Raw genomic sequence first — 24,607 nt, 5'->3', positions numbered from 1 at the left:
AGCATTACTTTAGATCATTTCATTGGAGCAAGTTTTGCTTGTATTCTCACTCCTTAACACAAGAAACTGTAATCTCTCAGTCAGCAGAGCTCCCCTTTTCACAGGCACAAGTACATACATCATACTTAAATCCTAGCTTACAGGAAAATTTGAGAATATGTATTTTCTTCAATATTTGAGACAGAACATTTCAGTCTGGAACCTGATAAAACACTGGGATGTAATGAATACATAATGAGTAATAATACATAATGAGTACATTATCAACTTGGCTGCAATCATATAAAGTGCACTAAAAATAATGTAAGCTTTTTTTTTTCTTACTGCTTTATACACAAACTATACTTCTAAGAAGGGAGGAGGTGATCTGAGATAAAGCATCAAGCAATAAAACTTGCACCCAGTTGCCCTGAGTGAATGTTAAAGTTGCTTATTCTGAATCTGAGCATCACAGTCCTTCCTCCTCAAAACCATTATCACATTTTAACAGTAGATTCAAAATGCAACAGGTTTTGAACACTACAAAATAGCTGTCCTGAATTTACAACAATCCCAGTCCAGATGCTTGCATGAATAGATTACAAGAAAAATTTAAGGCAATACTGCTAGCATTCTGAAACATCCTTTGACACCTAGTGATTTAAAATTGCAGAGTTACAGCAGGAACCAGACACTGATTTGACTGCATTTATCCCTGCTGGACACCTTAGCAGTGTGCAGGATGTCAGGTTATTTCTCCTGCAAGAGAAAATCCCCACAGCCGTAACATGGACAGTGCGGCCCCAGTGTGCCCGAGGGGCTGGGGGTGCCCCAGGCAGCACCGCACGCCCCACTCACAGGTACCCACGAGAGCAGAACTAGAACAGAAAAACGACAAGCCACCAAGAAGCGCTCCCTTACCTTCTAAACCTGCTTCAATCAGCCCAAACTGTTCCAACACTTTCACAAAAAGCACAATCACGATCAAAACTGCTATCATTTCAAGCCCTTCCAAGTTCATGGTGAGTTAGGTCATGGTCTGAGCACAGCCACTGAGGAAAGTGCTCTCCCGCCCGGCTTTCCCGGCGAAGCCATCGCTCTACGCGGGGGCAGGGGGGAGCGGGGCGGACATCCTGGCCGCGGCCCGCCGGGCGCAGCCCCGCTCCCGGGCTGAGCGGAGGGGAGCGGAGGGCCCGGCCGCCCCAAGGGCCCCCGAGCAGGGAAGAACAAGGCAAAGAACCACCTGGGGCCGGCGAGCCGCCGGCGTGGCCGCGCGGCTGCTGGCAGCGTCGGTGTGGGTAGCACGTCGCCTAGGAGACGCGGGGACCGGGCCTCGCATTGGACAGAGAGGGACAGAAAAGAGCTGGAAGCAAAAAGAGGGAAGGAGCCGGGGGGGACGCGGGGACGGGGCACGGCGCCCGAGTGTGCCGTGGTGCGACGTGCCAACTTTCTGCGAGTTTCTCCTAGGGAAGGGAAAAAGAGGAGAGGTGCAGCATGTGGCCGGCAACGCACGAGATGCTGTCCAGCACAGTGCGTTACGAATCGCTTCTCATTTACAACGCTTCTCATAATTAACAACGGCAAACAACAACTTCTTTAATTTTCCTGCCTTATTAAGCGCCATTTAGCGATTAGGCTGACCTTGGAAAACAAACATTTGAAAGAACAGATTGAGGGGAAGAGGGAAAATAGACGCGTTATTTGCTATGGTCTCTCACTTCAGTAGTATGTGCTAAATGGAGTGTTTTCCCAGAGAATCAGCACAAATACAGGCAGAGGACTACCAGGTATCTCCCACCTGCTGCCTTCCTGCAGAGCTCTGCAGCTCTGCCTCATGCAGCACTAAGTGCCAAGCATGGCTAAGGCAACACTGTTTAAATCCTTAGTAATTTAGCATCTGAGGAGTAATTTGCATTACAAAAACAGCAACTCTATTACAACAAAAATAAGCAAGGAACAACTGCAATAAATTTAATCCTCTTTGGTAGGATATTGTCCCTCACATGGCTGGAATCCATTATTGTCCATTTCTTTCTTTGGATTATGTTCAGAAAACATCTTTGTGTCACGTAAGAACTGGCAGCAGCTTCTAAATCCCCCAGGTACACTAGCATTATGATGTGGGTTACCATTATTGAAAACAGTGAATAGAAGCGAGAATAAGAGGAGTGATATAATGAATGATAAAATAGAATAATAAATAAAAAAACCTTAAAATAGAATAATAAATTAAAAACAAACAAACAAACAACAAAAAATTTTGTACTGTGAATAGGTAAACCCATCCAGATCAATGTTTGCATGTCACTATCACATGCTTTTTTTTCCCTCAAGATTGAACTCCCTGAAACTGCTTAATACTTTTTCTGTTAGAAAACCTAGGGTTTAGATGCTCCATCCTAACCATATTGAAATAGATGTTGCTGGCTCTGCTTAATCACAGAATCACGGAACCACAGAATGGCCAGGGTTGGAAGGGACCTCAAGGATCATGAATCTCCAACCCCCCTGCCACATGCAGGGCCACCAACCTCCCCATTTAATACTAGACCAGGCTGCCCAGGGCCCCATCCAACCTGGCCTTGAACACCTCCAGGGATGGGGCATCCACAGCCTCTCAGGGCAGCCTGTTCCAGCACCTCACCACTCTCTCTGTACAGAATTTCCCCCTGGCATCCAACCTAAATCTCCCCTCCCTCAACTTAAAACCATTTCCCCTTGTTCTGCAGTTATCAACCCTTTCAAACAGTTAGTTCCCCTCCTGTTTGTAGGCTCCCTTTAGGTACTGAAAGGCTGCAATGAGGTCACCCCACAGCCTTCTTTTCTCCAGGCTGAACAAACCCAGCTCCCTCAGCCTGTCTTCCTTCATAGGAGAGGTGCTCCAGTCCCCTGATCATCTTTGTGGCCCTCCTCTGGACCCTCTCCAACAACTCCCTGTCTTTTTTGTACTAAGTACTGCAAACCTTTAAGTTGCCATTTTTCCTTGGTGAGCTTTTAAATGCTGCAAACTTTTTCCTCACATTCTTCTTTTTCTCATTTAATCTTTCTTTCAAACAAGCTGAAAATCTGCTAAGCTGCATCATCAACAGCATTAATGACTGTAGCTCCTGCTCTGGTGTCCCTGCTGGAGCAGGGATGGGACCACATGGGCCCAGAGGTCCCTGCCAGCCTCAACTATTCTGTGATTCTGTGATTGTCTTTCTCATGTGCTGTGAACTAGCCATGAGACTCTCCTCTATATTTTATTTTCTCTTTTTGACATATATAGAGATAATATAATACACAAATAAAGATTCTTTATTAGCTCATTGCTTTTTAGTAAAATCTTTTGAAACCTTACAAAAGGTATTTCTCTTGCTGTCTCCTATTAAAAAAAAACATTTAATATACAATCTTAACTTTGTCATGAGAGTAAATATATGAAATTGAAATCACTGGTCATATTTCAAGCTAGAGACATATCTAAATGATCACTTCTTATCTTGTGATGCAGCTTTACATTACAGTACAGTGAATTTTTTTTACATTATTATGACTAAGATTTTAGGTACCATGAATCATATTGTTATTTCTAAATATTGTATATAATGAAATCTTAACATTAAAAAAAAGGCCCAATCAATTTGGATTGAGAATTGATGAGTGGGTCTACAGAGAGTTCCCAGGAATGCTTATCTTTCCTCCTTACATTTCCTCTTCTTGTGCACTCACATTCACTGTGTTGTCATTAAGCTACTGTCCATTTTTTGTCATGGTTCCAAGTGAGGATGATTACTATCCTCTGTCATTCCTTACCACCTAATGAAACAGTTTATGGGAGCCTGCCCTGCATTGCTTAAAATCACTGGGATTTTCTTAATAAGTTCAGATAAATGAACTGAGCTGACCTTCATGACTTTGACTAAAGCAAACCTGGATGTATTTACAAACTATTATGCTAACAGATTTTGGGGAAGGCTATCATTGGTAGTACAGCAGATAGCAGGAGATGCTAATGGTCTCTTCCACTGGTAGAGTTAGATGAAGAAATTGTGCAAAGCAAGAGAAAACTCAAATGGGAGTCCAGTCCAGAAAGTGGAAGTCCAATGCAATATGGAAAACTGAAAACAGAATTTCTAACAGAAAGCAGAGTTTCTTGGTTTTGACTGAGAAAAATCTAAATAGTAGTTTTAAGCATGCATATGACAGAGATACCAATAATGATCTAAATCCACAGGACCATTTTAAAAGCAATGTCCTGCAACTTATCACGAAGAAAAAAGAATGTTTTTTCCTATCTTTAATAAGAACAGTTTTGAACAAGTACTTATAACTTATTTTTAGTAAACTTTGAATACGTGTATCTACAAGAGTAGCTATTCAAAAATAATATATATTTATTTTTAAAATGGGTAAAATTCTTCCTAAATAAAGAAATGGACCAGAAAATCTTGATGGACCATAATTGACACAAATAGGTTATTATGTCTGCTGCTAGTCTTTTGTCCCTGTAACTCATTTGTTTACTTTTTTCACTCCCTGGAATGTACTACTAGCATAAGAAGAAGAGAATAAAACAAAACATGAATGTAAAGAACATATATATATAAAACAAGTATATATATTAATTCATCAAATCATTGAAGAAAACCAGCAAAGTGATTAGTTTGAATCTTTTGAATGTAACCTTCTTGGTAAATATTTAATGAATCCAACAAAAACAAACAAACAAACAAAAACCCCCCCACAAAACAAAAAAGCAAAAGGCAGTGATATATTCAGCTACTATAAACATTAAATCTTGTAATGGCCCACACCTTGCAGCTTTCCTCTGGGCAGTACACCAGTATGGCTTGCCTTCAAAAGACAGAACAATGGTATGCATTGTGATGCCCTGATGCCCAGAAAAAGAATTTTAGTCCCACATTAGAGGCAGCAATCATTTTATGGGTTGGCATAGATTATATATCTCGCCCAAAGAGTCTCCAGTCTTGGACAGGGGGCAAGACGTAGTCATGAAGCAGAAGTTTTGGCTCTTCCCACTCTGCTTTGCATTTAAATAGCAACACATACAGCTCATGTTTTTAAAGAAGTGACTAAATACAAGATATACTGCAATATTCATAAATAAGCTTTTCAAAAATTCAAAAATTTTCAAAAGTATACCTGAAGTTCTGGATACTATCCTAACACCACTGCTCAGAAGTTCTGGTTTGCTGTAGAAAGTCAGAAGCTGCATACAAACTGACAAGATGTTACTAATTCTAAACAGTCTTTTGAATACTCTTTGAGTATTCGTTAGTCCTTAAAATTGAATTACATTTCTAGTCCATCCCTTGAAAATTTGACTTCCTGAATCTGTTAGTGTGCATTTCTGGAAGCTGATGCAGACATCATACTTACTGTGGCCATGAATTACATGTCATTAGAAGACAGAATTTTTTTCATAACGTGGAAAAATGTCATTCAAATAACTCCATCTCTATTGTAAACCCTTAAACCTCATTAAAAAGTAAAAGCCATGAAAAAGTTCAATGTCATAAAAATGTCAGACAACAGTATTTTCAAGTTCTTTCTGGAAACTGAAGCTAAAAAATGTTTGACTATTTGAATTTCACAGATGAAGCTCAACTGCTCTCACGATCTGTTTGTGCTACTTATTTATTAGCAAGAATTTTTCTTGAGAGAATATAGAAATCATTTTCAAAACTACAGAGGAAATCTTTTCAAAAAGAACTTCCAGAGTCATTTGTAAATCTCCTGTGCATCATCAGTAATGAAGCAGCAATTCTTTTATTTCAAATTTTGAGACAGTCAGTGTATCAAGGGATGATGTTTTATATTTGCTTTAATTTTCTCTAAGTGACAGACAGCCTCAATACATTCATGTCCAATGCTTCGCAACTGTGAGATGCCAGAGGTGCTACCAGGTGCCCAGCAGCTTTTTTTCACCGTGCTTCTTTAGGGCTCCTTGCAGAGTATGACCCACCCTTCCACTACAACCAGTATTGATCAAGAGACTGTGGTAATTCACCAAAGTGTTAAGTGTCTGAGTTTGTGAGACAGGTAATTTCACTGTTTTATTTTTTTTCTAGCTACGTCAGTCCTGTAGACCCTCAACCTGGGTGTTTCTTATTTATTTCTCCCCTTATGTTCTCCAATCCAAGGGATATATATAATGTCAACAGAGCAATAGCTCTAAGAATCAGATGCTTTCTTTGTAACTTACTGTAGGAAACCTGCCTTAGCTATTGCTACAAATACTATCATTCTGGCTTGTCACGCCAACTATCTCAGCTGCCTCTTTGCATTCAGCTAGTGGATCCACTTCAAAATATATACAGTATTTGCCATCACCTTCAACGCCAGTCTTCCATACTACTACCATACTTCTGAATTTCAGAAAATACTGAGCTTTTAACTACTTCAATCAATAGCACCTTACTTAACCATAAATTAAGCTTTATTCATAAGAAATGTTACTGGCTCTAATACAGCCTTTTAATATTCTGAAATACCATTACATCTGTTCTCCCTCAAATTCTTCCTTAAACTAGAGTAATGGAAGACCACAATGTCCTGCCAAAACCTCACAAGGCAGAGTGATGTGACCATCACAAAGCATCCTATTCATAACTGTGCTTGTTTGTTCTTCTCTCTCTGCCACTTCCAAGGTCCTACTTTATTCTTAAATGTTTGGTCCCGTAGGAATGGCAGATTTAAACGAAAACTGCACAAACTGCACAAGAACATTTTCTTAGCATATCTGGACCTCCTTGTAGATCACCATTTTTTGTCTTCCAGAACAGCTTTCTCAATATAACTCTGGGATATCTTTTTTTTTTTTCATTCATTCATAGGGTGCAATGATCCTAGAATGAATTTTTAGAATGATCAGCAGAGAAAATACAAAACCACACAAACTATTACCTACTCACATTTTCTTTGGAACCATTTAGCTCTGCAAAATAGAGAGTCTCACATTATACTGGAAAAGCATTCACACACTACATCCAGGTGTTGTGTTTGTAAAACCACGCACCATAAACTAAAGAAATATCCTGGTAATAAGGTAGTCTTGCTAACAAAACTTACTGAGATCATACTAGGTCTTCCTAAAAACACAACTATGCCAGGTACAGCTATTCAAACTCTTGTATAAAACTATAATCCGTTAAGAAACTATACTTGGAGACTACAATTTAAAAAAAAACAAACAGCTGTAAGTCTATCTATTTAATCACTTTCTATAATTTCTAGCACGAGAGGCAGATGTATAGTTCCAATGGTATACAGCATATGGATGCCTACATTTTTAAATCCATAACCTGGGTGGAAAGTAGAAATATTGTTACGATATACTAAAAATTTTATGCAGATAACAAAGAGAGAAAATGTATTGCTAAGAATTAGAAATATACTCTTTTTTTTTTTTTGCTATATTATTTTTCTGCATGTTACTGGAAATCTATCAAGCTTCCTGTGGGCTTTAGCTGTGAACACTGTGATAAGTGAACTTTATCATAAATATGTTTAGAAAACTTCTTTACAGTCTCAAAATGAAAGACTGACAGAAGGGTTCCTTCAGTTCAGCTGATATAGCATGTGGATGTTCGCCAGACTTTTCCTCCTAATCCCTTGTTGGTTCATTAGTAGCTTGCTGCAGACAACAAAGGACTTTTATGCCAATCAACAGTAAAAAGTCACAGGAAAGCCTAACTCATACACTTATAGAAAACAACTTGAGAGACTGCAACAAGGCAGCACCTTCCAAACTTTTTCCTAAAATAATAAAATAAAATATAATAAAAACAAACAACAACAACACAAAACAAAGCAGAACCAAGATGCCAGAGACATAGGAACATCTACTGAATCTTACAGTCTGACTTAAGCACCAGTGACCTGTTAGAGTGTACTCCTAGTTCAAATGGTGAGTTCCTACTTTTCCCAGAAGTTATTATTAAGGCAAATAACAGCAAAAAAAAGTGACAAGTTGAATGTCTTATTTTCTGGTTATATAAAGCTAACCAACATTCATAAAGAAAATAAGTAAGCTGACATTGTTTCCACGTCTGCCCAATTAACCTACTTGGAGCAATGTGAAGGAGCCCAACAAATTTCTTCACATCTTGTCAACACCTTTTTTTTCCTTTGTTCCTACAGACCTTTACCACATAAGATCATACAAATCTGTTTGCCTAAGCAAAGCTCCTACGTTCACATGAAGGAGTTTTGAGTGATGCTATCATCTTACTAGAGAAACTCATTGATGTGTGGGCTGGCTTTCTAAAGAATCAAGGATTGCACCATTTTTCACGTGCTGAAGGAACACAAACAACTGGTCATGTATTCAGTAGTAAGCAGGAAGTAGTAGTAAGTATTAGTAAGTAGTAAGTAGTAAGCTCTTGTATGTGGATACATAGTGTATACACACAAAATACACAAGAAACTGAGACTTGTTTACATACATTTTTAGACCGTGTCTAAGGAGTGTTGCTCTTTCATTTTAATAACTTACAAGAAGTTCTAAGAGAGGCCAGATATTTGCTTTGGTTTTTTATTCACTGTGAATATATGACAAAGAGAGTTCAAAATATTCCAGGGAGTTCAGAAATGTAAAACAATATGAAATATGACATTTAATGTACCTCACTTGTCGAAATAAAAAACAAATGTAATGCCTGAAAACCTTTGCTACTGTTCAGTATTTGTTTATTTGTGCTTCTAATTGCTTTCTCTGAATATCTGATCAGTTGTTTGATTACTGTTCAATCCCTATATTCTCTTCCATCATGAAAATGACAGCAGTATCCATGCAAATTCTTTACTATTGTGGATAAACTAGACGAATAGGCAACCATAGCAATGGTTTGTGCTCATCTTTCACCTCCCAGAAACAGAAGCAGTCTTAGGAATTTTCCCATGATTATACTTTAGAAACCCCACAAGCTGTAAAGCAGTGACTGCGACACCTGTGGTTTTGTTATCTGCCTGTCATGGCCTGTGGGCTTGGCTATTTCCAAGCTTGCTGTCTTTACTGTGATTTTATTTCTGAAGAAATATTTCATTGGTTGCAGCATTTTTCACATCAGTATAATTTTTCATCTTTTCAGGTTGTTTTATGGCTTTACTGTATCTCCTGTTCACACTGTCAATCATAAACGGCATCAGTCAGTCTGCAGCCTCTGGTTTTGGATGCTGTTCACATTGTTCTCCTTTGTCCTCCTTTGCCCTAGGTGCTAACCATTTAAAATATGTACATTAAAGTAAAAGGTGAAAGTTTGCCTTTGCTTTTTCAGGTTCTGTTCTAAACTGTTACTGCAGATTATTCTTTTGAATACACTGCATAACTCAGAATCAGTTTTTTTCTGTAAAATTATCCAGATTACCTATAAACCTTTCTGCAACCAAATACATCTCTGATGATGCATTGAATACTTTGGCTTTGAGACTTTTGCTTTTTTACTTTACACTTTTGTAGTATCAGTCTAGATCTTACAGGTAGCTAGCCCACTTTATGTACAAATTGGGCTAATGCTTTCAACATTTGAACAATTCTACTAACAAACACCTTAGTTAACAGTGATAAAGCTTTCCTTCCATTACTTCCTGTGAAAGGCATGATCTTATCACTCCCACATTCAGGGCTCAGATCAGAAATTGCTGTTCTGTTACCATTTAAGTTTCTCACTTACAACTGTTCGCTATCAAAAAATCACTGGCCAGATTTCTATGGCTTCACACCTGCACTCTCTAAACTGGACAGGGTTTGTTTTCAAATTGCAAGCTCAAATCTGCTCCTGTTGCAGCTGAGCAACATTTTGACAGTGTAGTTGTGTGGCAAATTATACTGATCTCAGACTAATTCAGATACATTAACAGTCTCATCCTTCTGGAATCTCACCATCAAAGTGCCAAAGAATGGATGGATCAGACATACTAGCACATTAAGACAAAGTATCCTCTTGGCAGTTATTGATTACAGAAACACACCTGCAATTCTCAGTAAATAATATATCTCTGTAAAAATATTGAACTGCTTTGCTTTAATAAATGCAGGGAGGAATACCAAAAAATGATTTGATATAATATTCAGGGAATATCTAGAATGTTTTACAGCTTGGTTAGAGTGCCTATAACTGGTAATTTGTAAATTGATGTTATAAAAGTCTGTGGACTTTGGGACTATGATGATATGATCCTAAGTTAAATATTTATGTGCCAGCTCTGAAAATATTACATTAGTGACATCAGAATAAAGCTGATCCACTAATTAGTGAGTTTAGCACTTGCTTAGTAGCAGCTCTGAAATGTCATCAATATTAGATATTTCGTAGCTTCACATGAAAAATAAGAAAAAATAAAATAAATATCAAATGGATTGTAAGAGAAGCAAACATGGTGTATTACTACTTGGTACTAAGTATGTGTGAGAGCTGGGATATTCCTGTCATCAAGAAAGTGCTACACACAGGGCAAGTTAGCAGACTGCACTGGGGTTTTTTTTCCTCTCACATGGGCACAATTTTCAGAGATACAGAATAAATTCAGAAGACATTTTGAAAAACTGCACAATTTAGAGGGAGTCATTCCTCATTCTGACGACTTACATCATTGAAACTGGTTCTGTTCATGAAGCTTTGAAATCTTTCCTATTCCCAATTCACTACTTCATAGTGTTGCAAAAGCAGTAGAAGTGTCAGCGTAAAAATTAACTGAAACCAGAGCAATATTTTAGTGATCATCAGAAATGATGCACATACCTCAGCTGAGTGTTATACATGCACAGACTTTACATTTCAGTTTTCAAATAGGATCACTGGAAGTGAATGAATCCTTGTAAAACACCACCTATACAAAAAAACTATTAACAAATCAAAAACATTCCTACTGGAAAGAAGACTTAAACCAAAGCTTGCAAAAAACAGCTACTTAATAAAGATATTTTATAGGTAATTCTGCAGACTCAGAATTTTAAAGATCTGCAACTTCAAATGATTTCCCGAATCCACCTCATCCAGTCTCTTGCATTGTACTCACATGACTCCTGAAAGACATTTAAAAAAAATTAGAGCCCCTTCAAGGTACTCCAGCACTTTTTCACCCTCCAGCAAAGTTTCCATCCTAGTAGTTCCCCTAAATTCCCCATTCTCTCCTGCTACTCATTGTATGATGTATGAGCTCATTTCTTCTCATTTAATCGTGCAGCTCTATAAATCAGACAAGCAGATTTCTCTCTAGAAAAAAAAAATAATATTTGAAGCAATAATATAACATCTGTAAGTCCTTTCATAGACATCTCGTATAAATTTCTTACTTATGATCATAGTAACATAGAATCTTTAGAGCTGGAAGAGACCTTTAAAGGTCATCCAGTGCAAGTCTCCTGCAATGAAATGAACAGGGACATGTACAGCTAGATCAGGTTGCCCGGGGCTTGATCCAGCATTACCTTGAAAGTCTCCAGAGATGGAGTATCAACCACATTTCTGGGCAACCTATTCCTGAACCTAAGCCTAGATATTAGGAAAAAGTGATCCTCTGGGGGATTTTTTTTAATAAGAAAATTGAACGTCTGAAATGTCTGAGTTTTTTCTTAAAAACAGTTTTTCAAAAATGGAGAACAAAAAAATTGGAAAGCACAATTTTCCATACACATTGATGTAGAAATTTTAGAGCAATCCAGAACAAATTCTATATTATTTCACATATTGTGGAAAACACAATTCATATTAAAACTGACTAATTTTAAGTTATATTTTTTCCTCTATTTTTCTGCTTTTAGGCCAAAAGCTACCCTAGGCATTGACTGTGTTGTTGTATGCATTCAGAAAACCATTCCAGCTATATTGTAATCTAAATAGAAAGACTGTAAATTGAAGGAAGTTACCCAGGCTTTCTTTTTAAGTGAAACATAATTGAATTGAGAAGTCTGATGAGAACATACTTTCTATTTCACTTGGAAACTTCTGAGTACCATTGTTTCCACAGGCTCATTTGAATCCTCAGACTGAGATCAGCAAAATTATGCTAGGTGTATGGTGCTCAGCAGAGGTCAGTATATGTCCCTGACTCTTATGAGTATCTACTGTGACCATGTGCACTGAAAAGAAAAAAAAAAAAAGCACATACAAATGCATTTACTTTTTGCCCATTGCACTGGAAAAGAAAGTCCTACCAGAAATCAAAAACACAGAGAATGTCTGTACACAGAGAGTTTGCAATTTGAGCTCTGTATTAGCTGAAAGATAAAGTTGAGGGTCGTCATGGAGTTCCTGACTTGCAAGAACAATTACATACCACATATACATTATTCACTCAACAAATCTAGTATCTGCTGTATGAAATCAATTTAGTATTGACACGGCACTTCTGGGTAGACAGACCACTTAATCTGTTATATGCAGCTAAGCCAGGACCTGAACAAGGAAATTTTTATCAGAAATAAATATTTCTGACCTGATGAAATCTTTTCAGCACCATACTATCCAGTATTCCAACAGCAGAGAAACTGCTTTGTGTTGAGGGAGCTGCTGCCAAATTCTCAACATATAAATTATTTTGCTCCTGAACATGTTGCTCTCTGGGCAGAGATGGGCTTTAAATAACTATCTCACGGCATGTTAACAGTTGATGTGGCTGGATTTCAATTTCATGTAATTTACTGAACACCAGAGAGTTTTATTACAAGGTTCAGGATAAATTAAATGAAAATTAAGTACAGATGAAGCACGGGTCATAGAAAAGCAGAATTCAAAGAAATACAGGAAAGAAAAATAGCATCTGTTACAGCATCCAAAAAGACGGCATTTGTTTTCCGGAAATAAAATGCTCTTGCTGAGGTTGGAACTTGTCATGTTAGTCAGGGAAAATGATGCCCCAAATAAGCAGACTAAGAATCATCTAGAAGCACTGTTGCCTCTGGTGTATAAACTCAATCCCATTTTGGGTGCTGAGAAAGCACAACAAGAGATTTCATAGATGTCAGGGGAATAGTATGTGTGAGATAATGTCTCTCCTTCATTTCACAGTGGAAAGTGCCAAACAAAACAAACAAAAACAAATTAAAATCCTATGCACTGTGTGACACAACCTGCAAGCAAGAAGACTGTTTTGATAAATTGCAGGGTTCAAAGGTACTGGACATAATTACAAATACAAAATATCTATTTATAATATATGGTCATTTTCAGAAGTACAACAAAGGTACAAAATTTAGGAGTTTGAAATGATAAATGTTTTCATTAGCACTGGAGTACAGAGTATTAATTAATACTGTATTAATAGTGTACAGAGTACACTATTAAAAAATTTTTCTGCGTGTTTACATGGAACCTCCTATGTTCAAGCTTTAGGCCATTGCTCCTTGTCCTATCGCTACACAGATGAGAAGAGCCTGGCCTCATCCATTTGCCTCCTACCTCCCTTTAGATATCTATAAACAATAGATATAAATCAATAAGATCCTCCCTCAGTCTTCTTTTCCCCAGGCTGAGCAGACCCATGTTACTCAGCCTTTCCTCACACAGGAGAATCTCCAGACCCGTTATCATCTTTATGGCCATACACTGGACTCCTTCTAGGAGATCCCTATATTTTTTGAGCTGGGGAACCCAGAGCTGGACACAAAAGATGGCGATCAGGGAAGCAGAAACCTACAGAGCAAGGCTCCTCTCTTTTTGAAATTGAGGGAGAACTCTTTGGAAGGTGATGGTAACAAATGCTGTTCTGTGCTTTTTATCTTCAGAACTATCTGGCTTTGTGGCATGCGGGTTCTGCTTTTGGGACGCATATGGTCATATTAAACTTTTTTCTGTGGAGCATCCCTGCAATGGTGGGGCTCTAAGGGGGACTACTCAGTTGTGCTACAGCTACTACTCGTAGTTATTAACTCATGCAGGGAATGGATCCGTGTCCTCTACTCCTATGGGCAGAACTGCTGACTATCACGGCTGTGGGTCATGGACTATATGAAAGTGTCTTATCTGAAATTACCAGAATTAAAAAACAAAAGCAAAAAAACCTTTGACTGACTGAAAGACAATGCCTTGTTTACTGGGCTATTTTAATGGGACAAAAATGTCAAACAAACAGAACACATCACAAACAGAATTCAAGCTCGCTGCTTGCTTTAACACAGTGTTGGAGTGCCTTATAGTGCCTTTACATTTTTAAAAATAAAGGTACATGAATAGACATGTACCTCATCTTTTTAAGAGAAATGAGTCACAGCTCTCCAATCATACTTCTTTGTATCTTACATTTAGGGTAAGACATTATTTGTACATGTTACTGCATCCTTATTAAAGTCCTGTGAACACAGTCAATCTCATTTCATATGATCAGGATAGCAGCAATATTAACATGGTGAGAAATAACAGATTTCATTACTAATGTGTTGATTTTTTTTTTTAATTTTTTAACAGATATTGTTTCATCTCAAGAGGAATACTGGCAAATAACACTTTTCTGAGTTGGATTCTCTGTAACAAAAAATTCAATTTTTTGTATGTATTCACTTCACTAATCCATTCTCAGCATATTCTGGAAAGTGGTTCATTTATATCTCTATATATACTTACTTCAACACTGTAAGCAACACAGACCTTGATACCTTGATACCCATCCCAAAATCTGAGTATTCGGTCTGTCTGCTACACTATAAGATATCCTTAAAGTATCTATGACAACACTCTAATTTTCTTGCTGTAATGTCTGTAATTGCTTTGAGTGTATTAGTCTACTGTGAAAGGTTGAAAAAGGGAAGGTAGAGTACAGTTCTTGCTGTGCAGAAATGCAATTTGGAAAAGGCAAACGGTGACTCTTTAAATAATAACTATGGAGTTAAGATTAAAGAGACTCCAAAACTCTATGAAATTTATCATCTTAAAAGTGTATTCTTAAGGAGTCTGAATCGTTTATGGCTTAATCAACTGCTAAAGCTCACAAACTTCCTAAAACCAAACATATGAAAAATTGACTGCATAGATTGATGATTGTGCATTTATTTCCACCTGCTATATCCTCTAGCACAATCTTAATTAATAATTTAACTTTTCTTTTTAATTCTTCCATTAATTCTTTTCACTCTGAAAGTGATATCTGTTTACTCACTTGAACTCCTTCACGTCAAATAGAGGACAAAAAAAAATAACAGGTTCTTAAGTTCCCAGTTCTACATTGGACATTAAAAGTAATGCTCTGAGTAAAATGGCACAAGATGCTATATAACATAAAGACTTCTGCAGCCATAAATAATCAGGAATGCACTGCTTAGCATTTCCCTAATTCCAACTTCTTCTTAATGTGATTTCAAATCCTGACCCAAGCTTCCCAAGGAAAAACTTGAAGGAGCTGAATCCACTATCTGACTGTTATTACCCACCTCTTTCCTCATTTTATACTGCATTAATGGGGCTAAATAAAGAACTGGAGTTGACATACTTCAGTTTTTTATATTCTGGGAAAGATAAACAGGCAATTTAATAACACAACCTCTTAGGAACTGCCATATCCAAATCTTTTATGTTTGTAGCTCTCTACTGATATTGAATGTGAAAAAAAGGAAGATTAGGAGCATTTAGAAATTAAAAAAAAGCTGATAAGCTTTTAAATGCATGCATGCAATCTACTGGTATGGTGAGTTTTGATTTGAATTGTTCTAGCTGTTGAAACGCTTTATAGCAAAAACATAATGCACATCCCTAACGTTTATATAATCAATTAAAAAAAAAGCATTTTGCCATATCCTAAAAGTGACCCATTGTTACACATACAGACAGTGAGACCAGTGAGCTAGGAAATGTTCTGCCAGCCATTCTGTGCTGCCACTCATCTACACAGATGCAGTAATTTCCATGACAAGACACTGAACTGCCATGTGATAATCACAGTGAGAACTTGCTGTCCAAAAGCTGACCTGAACATGCATGGTCATTGTTTATCCAGATGTTAGTGTGATTGGAGCAACAGTTAAAGGGGCTACTAGGTGTATAGAAGGTCAGAACAAATTGCTGTATCCTTCTTTTCCTCACCCTCGCTAAAATTCCCAGATAATTAATGGCTTTCTACAAGACTAAGAGCTCCAAACAAGTCCCAGAGTTGTGAAACTCTTTTCAGGCAAAGACATTTCTCTTGTGCCATGGAAGAAACAGATCGTATAACAATACATTCCACTCAGAGAAAGATAGGACCATTCCAGCTTTATCTGGTAGTTATACACCAATTAAAATTACGGCATAGTTTAGCAAGACAAGCAGTAATAACCAGGTGTAAAACATTCAATTAGAAAGTGTATTTCCTGCAGGTCTAAATTAAAGTAGAGTAGATGTTTCTGAGACTGAAAACTGAGAAGTTTTCAGACGCTTCTGAAACTACTGAAGAATTATGTGGATTTACTTCCCTGCCACCTCCACAGGCATTTCTTTGAAAATCTCTAAGGATTCTGAGTTAGGGAGAAAGAGACTGAAGTATGGCAGAAGTTACTCCATTGCAGACTGACAGATCATGATAAATTCTTCTGTGTCCTATCAGAGAGGTCTAAGGGAATGTGACTGAAAGTTTCACCTCTGCTATTTAGCTTTTGGCCAACAGACGTCATGAGGAAAGGAAAATTCCTTTGGGACTTGGGCACTGAGATAAGAAATACTATTTGCTCCAGAAATCAGAGACTTTGAGTACTCTCATTTATTTATGTGCTGTTTTTGACTGCAGTCTGAGGCTTATGGAATAATTAAAAAAAAAATAAAAAAATTGAAAGCAGAAAGCATTACTGAGAGCTGTGAGCCTACAGTCCTTACCAGGCTTCTCTGCTACTTGGTTGAGAAAATGGGACGATACAAAGGAATAAGTTCCTGTTAATGTATCCACTCTCAGTATTAACAAGCAGGAAAGTGCATGGGATCTGTAGAAGCCATTATTTCCCAACATCCTCATCCCCTGCTATCTCCAAAGAAGAAAACAGTGTTGAGGTGTGGAAGAAAGTAAGGAGCGGTTTGTGGAAGAAGCTAGGAGGTGGTCACATTAAGCAAGAAGGTATTCAGATTAAATATTGCATGTAGCTGAGGGAGAAAATCATACTGAAATGACAGAAGTGGAAAAATTTCAGAAATAAAAGGATACCTGAACTGAAGGGTAGGTGAGAAATGGAGTTCTCTAAGAGAAATAGGAACCAGCTGAGGAAATCTGAATAAGAGATTTCACTTCTCCTTATTATTTTCTTTAGTTTTTCCTTCCTTTTTCTTCACATTCAGAGGACCTTTCCCCTAAATTCTCATTGTATGCAAAAATATTAAAATTCAGCACTTATTTACATTTCAAGTCTGCATATATACTGGGTGTTTGTTTGTTTGTTTGTTTTGTCTTGAAGTCCTTAGCAGAGGTACCTGCATTCTCCTATTAGATTTTATGGAATATACATACCTACCTAAATCATGTCTGACAGCTTCAGTTAACGTGGGCAGGTGGATTTTACACCATAAAGTACATTTCATCCATAACAATTAAAGTGTACTGCATAAGTTATGTGACCAAGAGAGACAAAGGGAATGTAAAGAGTTAAAGCTTCCATGGTAACCTGGGCAGTGAGGATGCAATTGGCTCGCGCTGTCCCTGCTGTCACGTCTTGATTCCATGCCAACAAATCATGAACTGTCCATCATTTCACACATCTATTTTTAGAGCATCCTTAGCTGCTACCAATAAAATGATAAATGATACATGCTGGTCAAAGAAAGGGCTGTTTCCATCTGAAAAGTAAGCTGCAGCTTCGGAGTAACACATCATGACAAAGGTGCTGATCTTCAGGAAAGACAGACCTGAGGCTTTGTTCAAATTGCTCTTTGCTCTTCTCTTGTTCCTAACTAAAGGCAAACAAAATCTGTGCCAAACGTGACCAAATATGTTATAACTATTTTGTGAATTGTTCCAAAGGGACAGCACCTCTAAGTGCTCTCATGTGAGAAGCATTTATATACTGCCTTATCTAAATTCAAGTACCTCCCCCTTTATCCATTAAATAGCAATGCGTGCAGGTACTCAAACACAAGGAATGGAAACACGGAGCCTTTAGTAATGCATTTCTCTGGGAAACATCTCTGTTCATATGGGACACCTAACACTCAAATTATGAACAGAAATTGCTTATGATGTAGCATTCATTGCTGTGTTTGCACTCCTGCAACAGCAACAAAATAGATTTACATAGACAAATGGGGCCATTTAGCAGGAGGAGAAGCATGAAAATAAAGTCTTGCCTTATGTGGCCAAAACTAAACCAGCAGAAGTCACATTGTATCACAACAGGGAAACAGCATAAAACATTCAACTTAAAATACCCTCGGAGACTTAGATGACAACACATTAGGGAAGTAAAGGAATACCTCATTTTCACTACCCTTCATAGATCTGCTCCTCTTTCTGTCTGATGTTCATCACTTCTTATTCTAAATGTTTTGCACTTTGTCATGCTTCAGAATAACCTAGACTCCCAGATCTACTTTTATATCCAAACTCAACCAAGTAAATCTTTCAGTGATATATTCAAAGCTTTATAATTTCTAAGGATGGATTAGTTCAAGATACTATCAGCAAATAATTTTAAGTTATTGTTTATTCCCATTAACATTATATTATTCAAAATAAGGAGAGAAAGGCCTGTGGAGAAGGGACTGTAGATTATTAAAAATGTAATCAGTCTCTAAACTACTGGAATTTCACTCTTACTTGGTAAGTTTTGTGGTTTGGTTGTTTTTATTTGTTGGGTTTTTTTTATTTTCTTTTATTTATAGAGTCAATTTCCTTTCAGTATTTAAACATCTTTGTGTGTACATATCAATGCATTTATTGAAGCCAGGATGGCAAACTGCAGTTTTCAGACAGTTTTCCTGATAGGCAGAATACATTCTAAAAGATGAGAACAGTAACATCATTAGAATCCTTCTATTTCATTTGCTAATCTGTCCGTTTATGTGACAGCAGAGAGCTGTTTCTACCAGCCAGTACATTTCCCTTTCAATGTATTGTTCTTGTTTCAGAAGCAGAATAAACTTTTTTTTTTTAATAATGCCTTCTTTATAAATACCTTCTCAGAATAAACAAACAAACAAATAAATATTGGTTGTTATTATCTAGCTTTTACTTCAGTCATTTTAGAAGATAGATGAAACTGCTGAACTGACTATATCTGAAGCATGAAGGAAAACTTCATTAAATTTACCCTGCTGTTTTTCTTCTATAAAAGAATAAGTGTTCCTCAACTACAAACAAGGTTAATTTTAGCATTTAAGAAAACATTTTTTTGTTTCCGTGCTACTGTGGATCACAGAGATTAGAGTTATACTAAAGATATTGTATAAGAATGGTTCTTTCTCTAAACTAAGAGATGGTGCATATACATAATTACTAATAAAAATGATAATTACAAGCTAATTGTAAGTGTATTGATTCCTCCAAATGCAATGTTCTTTTAGTTTATGAGTAAAGTTATGTCAAACTACTTTTCCCTCAGCCATCCCACATATTATTTTGGCACCAGCATGTATCAACTTTCAAAGCATTTAAAAAGGTTTACATTTTTCTTTTCAGTCTTGGAACATCACTTGGGACCTGAGCTGACATAATGGCGTAGCAGCATAAGCACGCTGTTCATCAGTAGGATCAACAACTACAGGGGCACTTTCATCATACTTATAAGGCATCAGGTTTATACATCACAGTCATCTCCTATGTCAACCCAGAGACATTTAAAGTGGTCATCTCCTAGGAAACACATTTCATGAAGAAAAAGAAATATAGTATCCCTGTAACCCCTTGTTAGAGGATGTTGAATTACAAAGAATGAATGCTTTGATTGCACATCTCTCTTTGCAAATTGTTGGCTAGCTGTCTCACTGTCACTGTCAAAGCCATAAATAGAAAAAAAGTAGGAAAGTGGAGAACAGAGAGCTGTCCAGCTACTCACAAGTATGGGAAGAGGGAACAGACATCCTGATCTGCTCACCCCTATGCTCTCTCTTGCCCTCCAGTCAGGTGAATCACAGCACAGCTGAGGTTTGAAAGGGCTTCTGGAAGTCACCTGATCCCAACCTTGCTCCAGTGGTGACACCAGAGCACGGTGCCCAGGCCTACGTTTAGGCAGCTTCTGAAGATCTCCAAGGAGAAGATCTCACAGCCTCTGGGCAGTCTGTGCCAGTGCACCCACACAGCACAGAAGTGCTTCCTGTTGTGCTCCAGTTTGTGTCCAGTGCCAAGAGGCACTACTGACAAGAACCTGACTCTGTACGCTCCCTTTCAGACACTGCTGAGATCCTCCTGAGCCTTTCTTCTCCAGGCTGAACAGTCCTAGCTCTCTCAGCCTCTCTTCACAGGAAGGTGCACCAGTCTCACCATCATCTTGGTGGCCCTACACTGGACTTTCTGTTGCATATCCATGTCTCTCTGGTATGTGCATTTATAATTTTTGGTCTTTAATTATAAATGATTAGCTGCATGCTGGCCATTTCTGTCAGCACAGTATATTGTGTGCCTCTCCATAGTATGCTGCGAAAATACAGTTATGCAACTGATGGAAGAATGCATTTATGAATTCTTGACAGAGTATGTATTTACAATCTAAATTCCCTAACACATCTACCTGCAACTCACAGGTAGTAATTCTTTGCCCATCTGAATGGCTAGGTTTATTAACAGAAGAAGTTTCCCTATGAACAAGAGTAGTAACAAGAGACTTTTAGAAAAATACTTTCTTGATAAAAATGGATAAACATGACCCAGTTGATGCTATCATTAATAATTAGGAATATTTACATAAATGAGAGCAAAGATGGATGACTTTAAACAATGGTCACTAATTAAGAGACTGAAAGAAACAAAGGACTAATAACACTTTATAAACAAAGATAGGCATATTAGCATACTGTATCTCATATCACTGCGGTAATGTCAGAAAGACAAATGGTCCTGATTACACCCAAAGCAATACTATAACTAATGCCATCAGTCACAGCAAGGGACTTTTGCTTGCTGTTCATTTCTTATATAAACTCTGTTTTTTAAATTAGGTCTGTTGCTGAAATATATGTGTGTGTGAAAATGAATAAAATCTGTTGTAATAATATGCTAACTGAAGGATCTCTTTGCAAGTGAATTATTAGTCACCACTTCCTAAAACTAGCTAATCATTATGCAGACTTCAGTCTGAGGCGTATTGTTAGAAGTGAATGGCAGATCATTAGAATAGTCTATTTTCCAGAATTCTTGACAGAAAAGCTGATTTTCTTTTTACACGACAGAATATTTTCAAATTGTTCCATGCTAATTAAAGCGCTGCAACTATTTTGAGTTACATGCTTTGCAATATGCATTGTGTTAATTCCTGAAAACTAGCAGGAAGGCACAGGTGACATGTAAATAATTTGATAATTTATCTTTGGCTAAGTCTCTGAAAAGCAGTGGTCCCATTTTCTAATGACTTCTCAAAAATAAGGCTCTGCATTCTTGTATATGGTACGGGCCACTCGATAAGGTTACTGATGATTAGCAAATTAGTACTAGATCTTCTACAGGAAAGGAGACCTATGAAGGGATGGACCTTCTCTTCCTCATAGGTTTATTGTGAATTTAGTGAACAGCACTGTCACCACATTTCCCAAATGCAAATGATTCAGCGAATAACTGTAGCTACTGTTCTTCAACAATAACCTGTAGTGATCCAGTCCATTCTGACCACTCCTCCTGTAGCACTTCAAGAACTACTTCCTTTCATCTCTAAGTAAGATAGAAGCTTTAATGCTATGTCTCATGCATAAATGGAGAGAAAGAGGACAAAAAATACTGAAGAGTAACTAATGGGAGTGGCACTCAGAAACATTTTTTCTGGATTTCTTATTTTTTTCTTTCCATGTCCCTTGGCATTTTCTTCCTACATTTCATCTCTCTAATCACACAGGCATTATGACATATTCTTGTACTACAAATTTGGCAGAGCACTGCAGATGACGGAGGCTTCAGTTTCATTCTTCATCTGGTAAAAACGAACAAATACACTCACACTAATAGCTGTCTTTTCCTTTGTACGACTGAAGGTGGTGACATCACTTTCTCAGGCTTTTTAGATTTTACTTTGACTGGACTCGTTGACCTGCCTACTGACATTACTCCCATTTTCTGTGTTGACAAGAGAAGATGATGGCTTTTTTTTTTTTTTCAGCAACATAGTGTTGAGAAATTTGCTTTCAAGGACACTGTTCATGTATCTTGGACAAACTCAGTACCAAAACTTAAAGCCACTTAGATCTTTTCCTACCTCTTTAAAGCTTTCTCTATAAAACAAATTTGATCTATGAGCATGTTTAAGTAGGGAGTTAAATAATAGTAACACAGAAGAAACACCATTCTTGAATTCTCTGTACAATTATCCATGGCTTCAATGATAAACTCTTGTAGAGTAATACAGTATAATTCATCTTTTTTGGGGGTAAGTGAAATAACTTTTTCAGGGCCACAGTGAGGAATACCTTCCCAGCAGGCTTACAAGCTTGATGCCAGTGGAGTTCCACACTGAAAGTCCTACGTGGAATGGCCAGAAATAAAAACTGCTACCATTTCATTTCACAGTTTACCTATCCAGGGATATGAAAAATATATTTTTTAAAAATTAGACAACGTAGAATATAGAATACAGAAGATCATAAACAGCTCCTGCATGGAAGACTCAGAATGCTCTCTTGCTTCTGAAAGCTGGACATTGCACAGCTCTTAGGCTGCTGAGCAAAGAACTGGAGAATTGGTTTTAAGTCAATACATCACTACAGTTGCCTACTGTTTTGGTAAGAAAAAATGTAACAGCTCTATTATATATTTGACAACAGTGACGAGTAGTGGCTTACTGGCACGTTTGCAGCAGTTCTATGTTACACCAGATTTCACTGAGTATCATTATAGAAATCAGCAACCAATCTGACTTTAATCAAACAAATTTTGAGCTGGCTGATAGCCTCAGGCAACTGAGTCATCTCTGGATCAACTGAAATACCAGAATCCATACAAGGGGCTATCATATCACTATGCCAAAGAAATCACCTCCGTCTCAAGTAGTTCAGTTCACTCTCAGCACTTCAGAACAGAAGCACACCATTACTGTGCTGCAGGAGCTCTTGGGGCTGTCCACATGCTTGTCAGCGCAACACATGTAGAAACACAGGGACCTGAGAGAAAAGCTGATACTTTCCACACTTATTGATCAAAGAGATGAACAAAATTAGGAGTCAAATGCCTCATTTCCTCTTCCTTCTCCACAGACTCAGTTACACAAAAATTGATGTCAGGCCGCATTTCCTGCTGCCTCTCTGTCTGAACTGAAGGAAGCAGTGAGCCCTTCAGCTCAACAACCTGCTTCTTCACATCTCTGTGACTTGTGCTGTGCTGGGTAGAGAAGGAATGATACTCCTTTCCATTACTTATTCAACAAGCCCTATCAAAACAAATGCAATAGGGACAAAGCATCCTGCTCCTAATACGGTCTTGCTTCTCAAAAATGTAATTATAAAACTTTCTTCATTACAGAGAGCATCATGTTCAAAAGACAGTGGAGCTTTAGCTCATCTCCAAACACTGAAGCAGTTTAAACTTAAAAAAAAATAATCCATTCCCATTGTTTTGGGAGCAGGAAGGAAAATTTTTTGAAACAAATTGTGATAATGAACCCATCTCTGCTTCCAATCAGTTCTGTTCTTCAGCTGTCAGTCAGTTCTGCCACTATTTCATCTTTACTCTTTCTCCAGTTAATAGCACACTTTGCTTCCCCCCTCCCAGGGCACACTAAATGAGAAGGGAACTCTGGGAAGTTAAAAGGCCTATTGGATTAATAAGCATTAATTAACTAACGCTGGTAAAGGCAATTGTTTTATGAGAAGATGGATGAGTTTATTCAGCAAAACATGTTGATTTTTTTTTTTCTTCTATCAATAATGATCTGGTGCTTCAGTTTGGACTCAGCTAGAGACATAATTTTATTATTTTAACAGGAAATTCGGACTGTGAATATGTAAGAAACCCTGCAATTATACATCAAGGACTGAAGGAAAACCAGGACGGGAGAAATAATACCACAATGCTCTTCCCAATTTACATGTAACAGGAGAAATAAACTTCTTACCAAGATTGCTACATTTCACACATTTAACAAGCAGCCCCTAGGTTCTACTTCTGCAAGAGACACTTTCCACTAGAATGTAGGAAAAGTGTCCAAGGGACACGTAAGGCAGTTAAACTACTGCCATACTATTGCAGATCTAACAGTATATTTTTACTAACATTGCATAATTATTCCTGATTATTTATCACCACTTCTTTAAGTTCTGTCTGAAGTCTAGAAAATTTATTAATGAATTAACAATTCAGTGAGATGCAATCAGCTATTTTCAGCTAGTTGTATTTTCAGGTTGATACTCACATAAAATTGATATGTGCAGATGTTTTTCTGACCTATATTAAGCATGCATACAGAAACAATACAAAACCAAGCAATACAAAATCAAAATATATAGAATAAAATGATGGCAAGCTCCACAGTAAGAAAACCATGAATTGCATGGCATTTCCTTTGGTAAAAACATCTTTTTTATCATTTTACTTGCATAGGATTTTT

General features: G+C 37.5%; 1 protein-coding gene across 6 annotated transcripts in view; it reads right to left on the bottom strand.

The window, feature by feature from the left end:
• KCNIP4 (potassium voltage-gated channel interacting protein 4) overlaps positions 1-24,607 on the bottom strand; it is a 380,467-nt gene that overhangs the window by 179,974 nt on the left and 175,886 nt on the right. Inside the window, exon 1 of one of the 6 annotated variants that reach the window (XM_048941685.1) lies at positions 901-1,212. The exons of the other annotated variants lie outside the window; for them this stretch is intronic. Within the exon in view, the coding sequence (XP_048797642.1) occupies positions 901-1,000 (100 nt within the window). The 5' untranslated portion in view covers positions 1,001-1,212. Of the gene's footprint in view, positions 1-900; positions 1,213-24,607 lie in introns of those variants that run through there. 6 annotated transcript variants of the gene reach the window in all.

This window comes from Lagopus muta, chromosome 4 (assembly GCF_023343835.1).
Source record: "Lagopus muta isolate bLagMut1 chromosome 4, bLagMut1 primary, whole genome shotgun sequence".
Classification (NCBI taxonomy): Eukaryota; Metazoa; Chordata; class Aves; order Galliformes; family Phasianidae; genus Lagopus; species Lagopus muta.
This window is presented reverse-complemented; position numbering and strand designations above follow the sequence as displayed.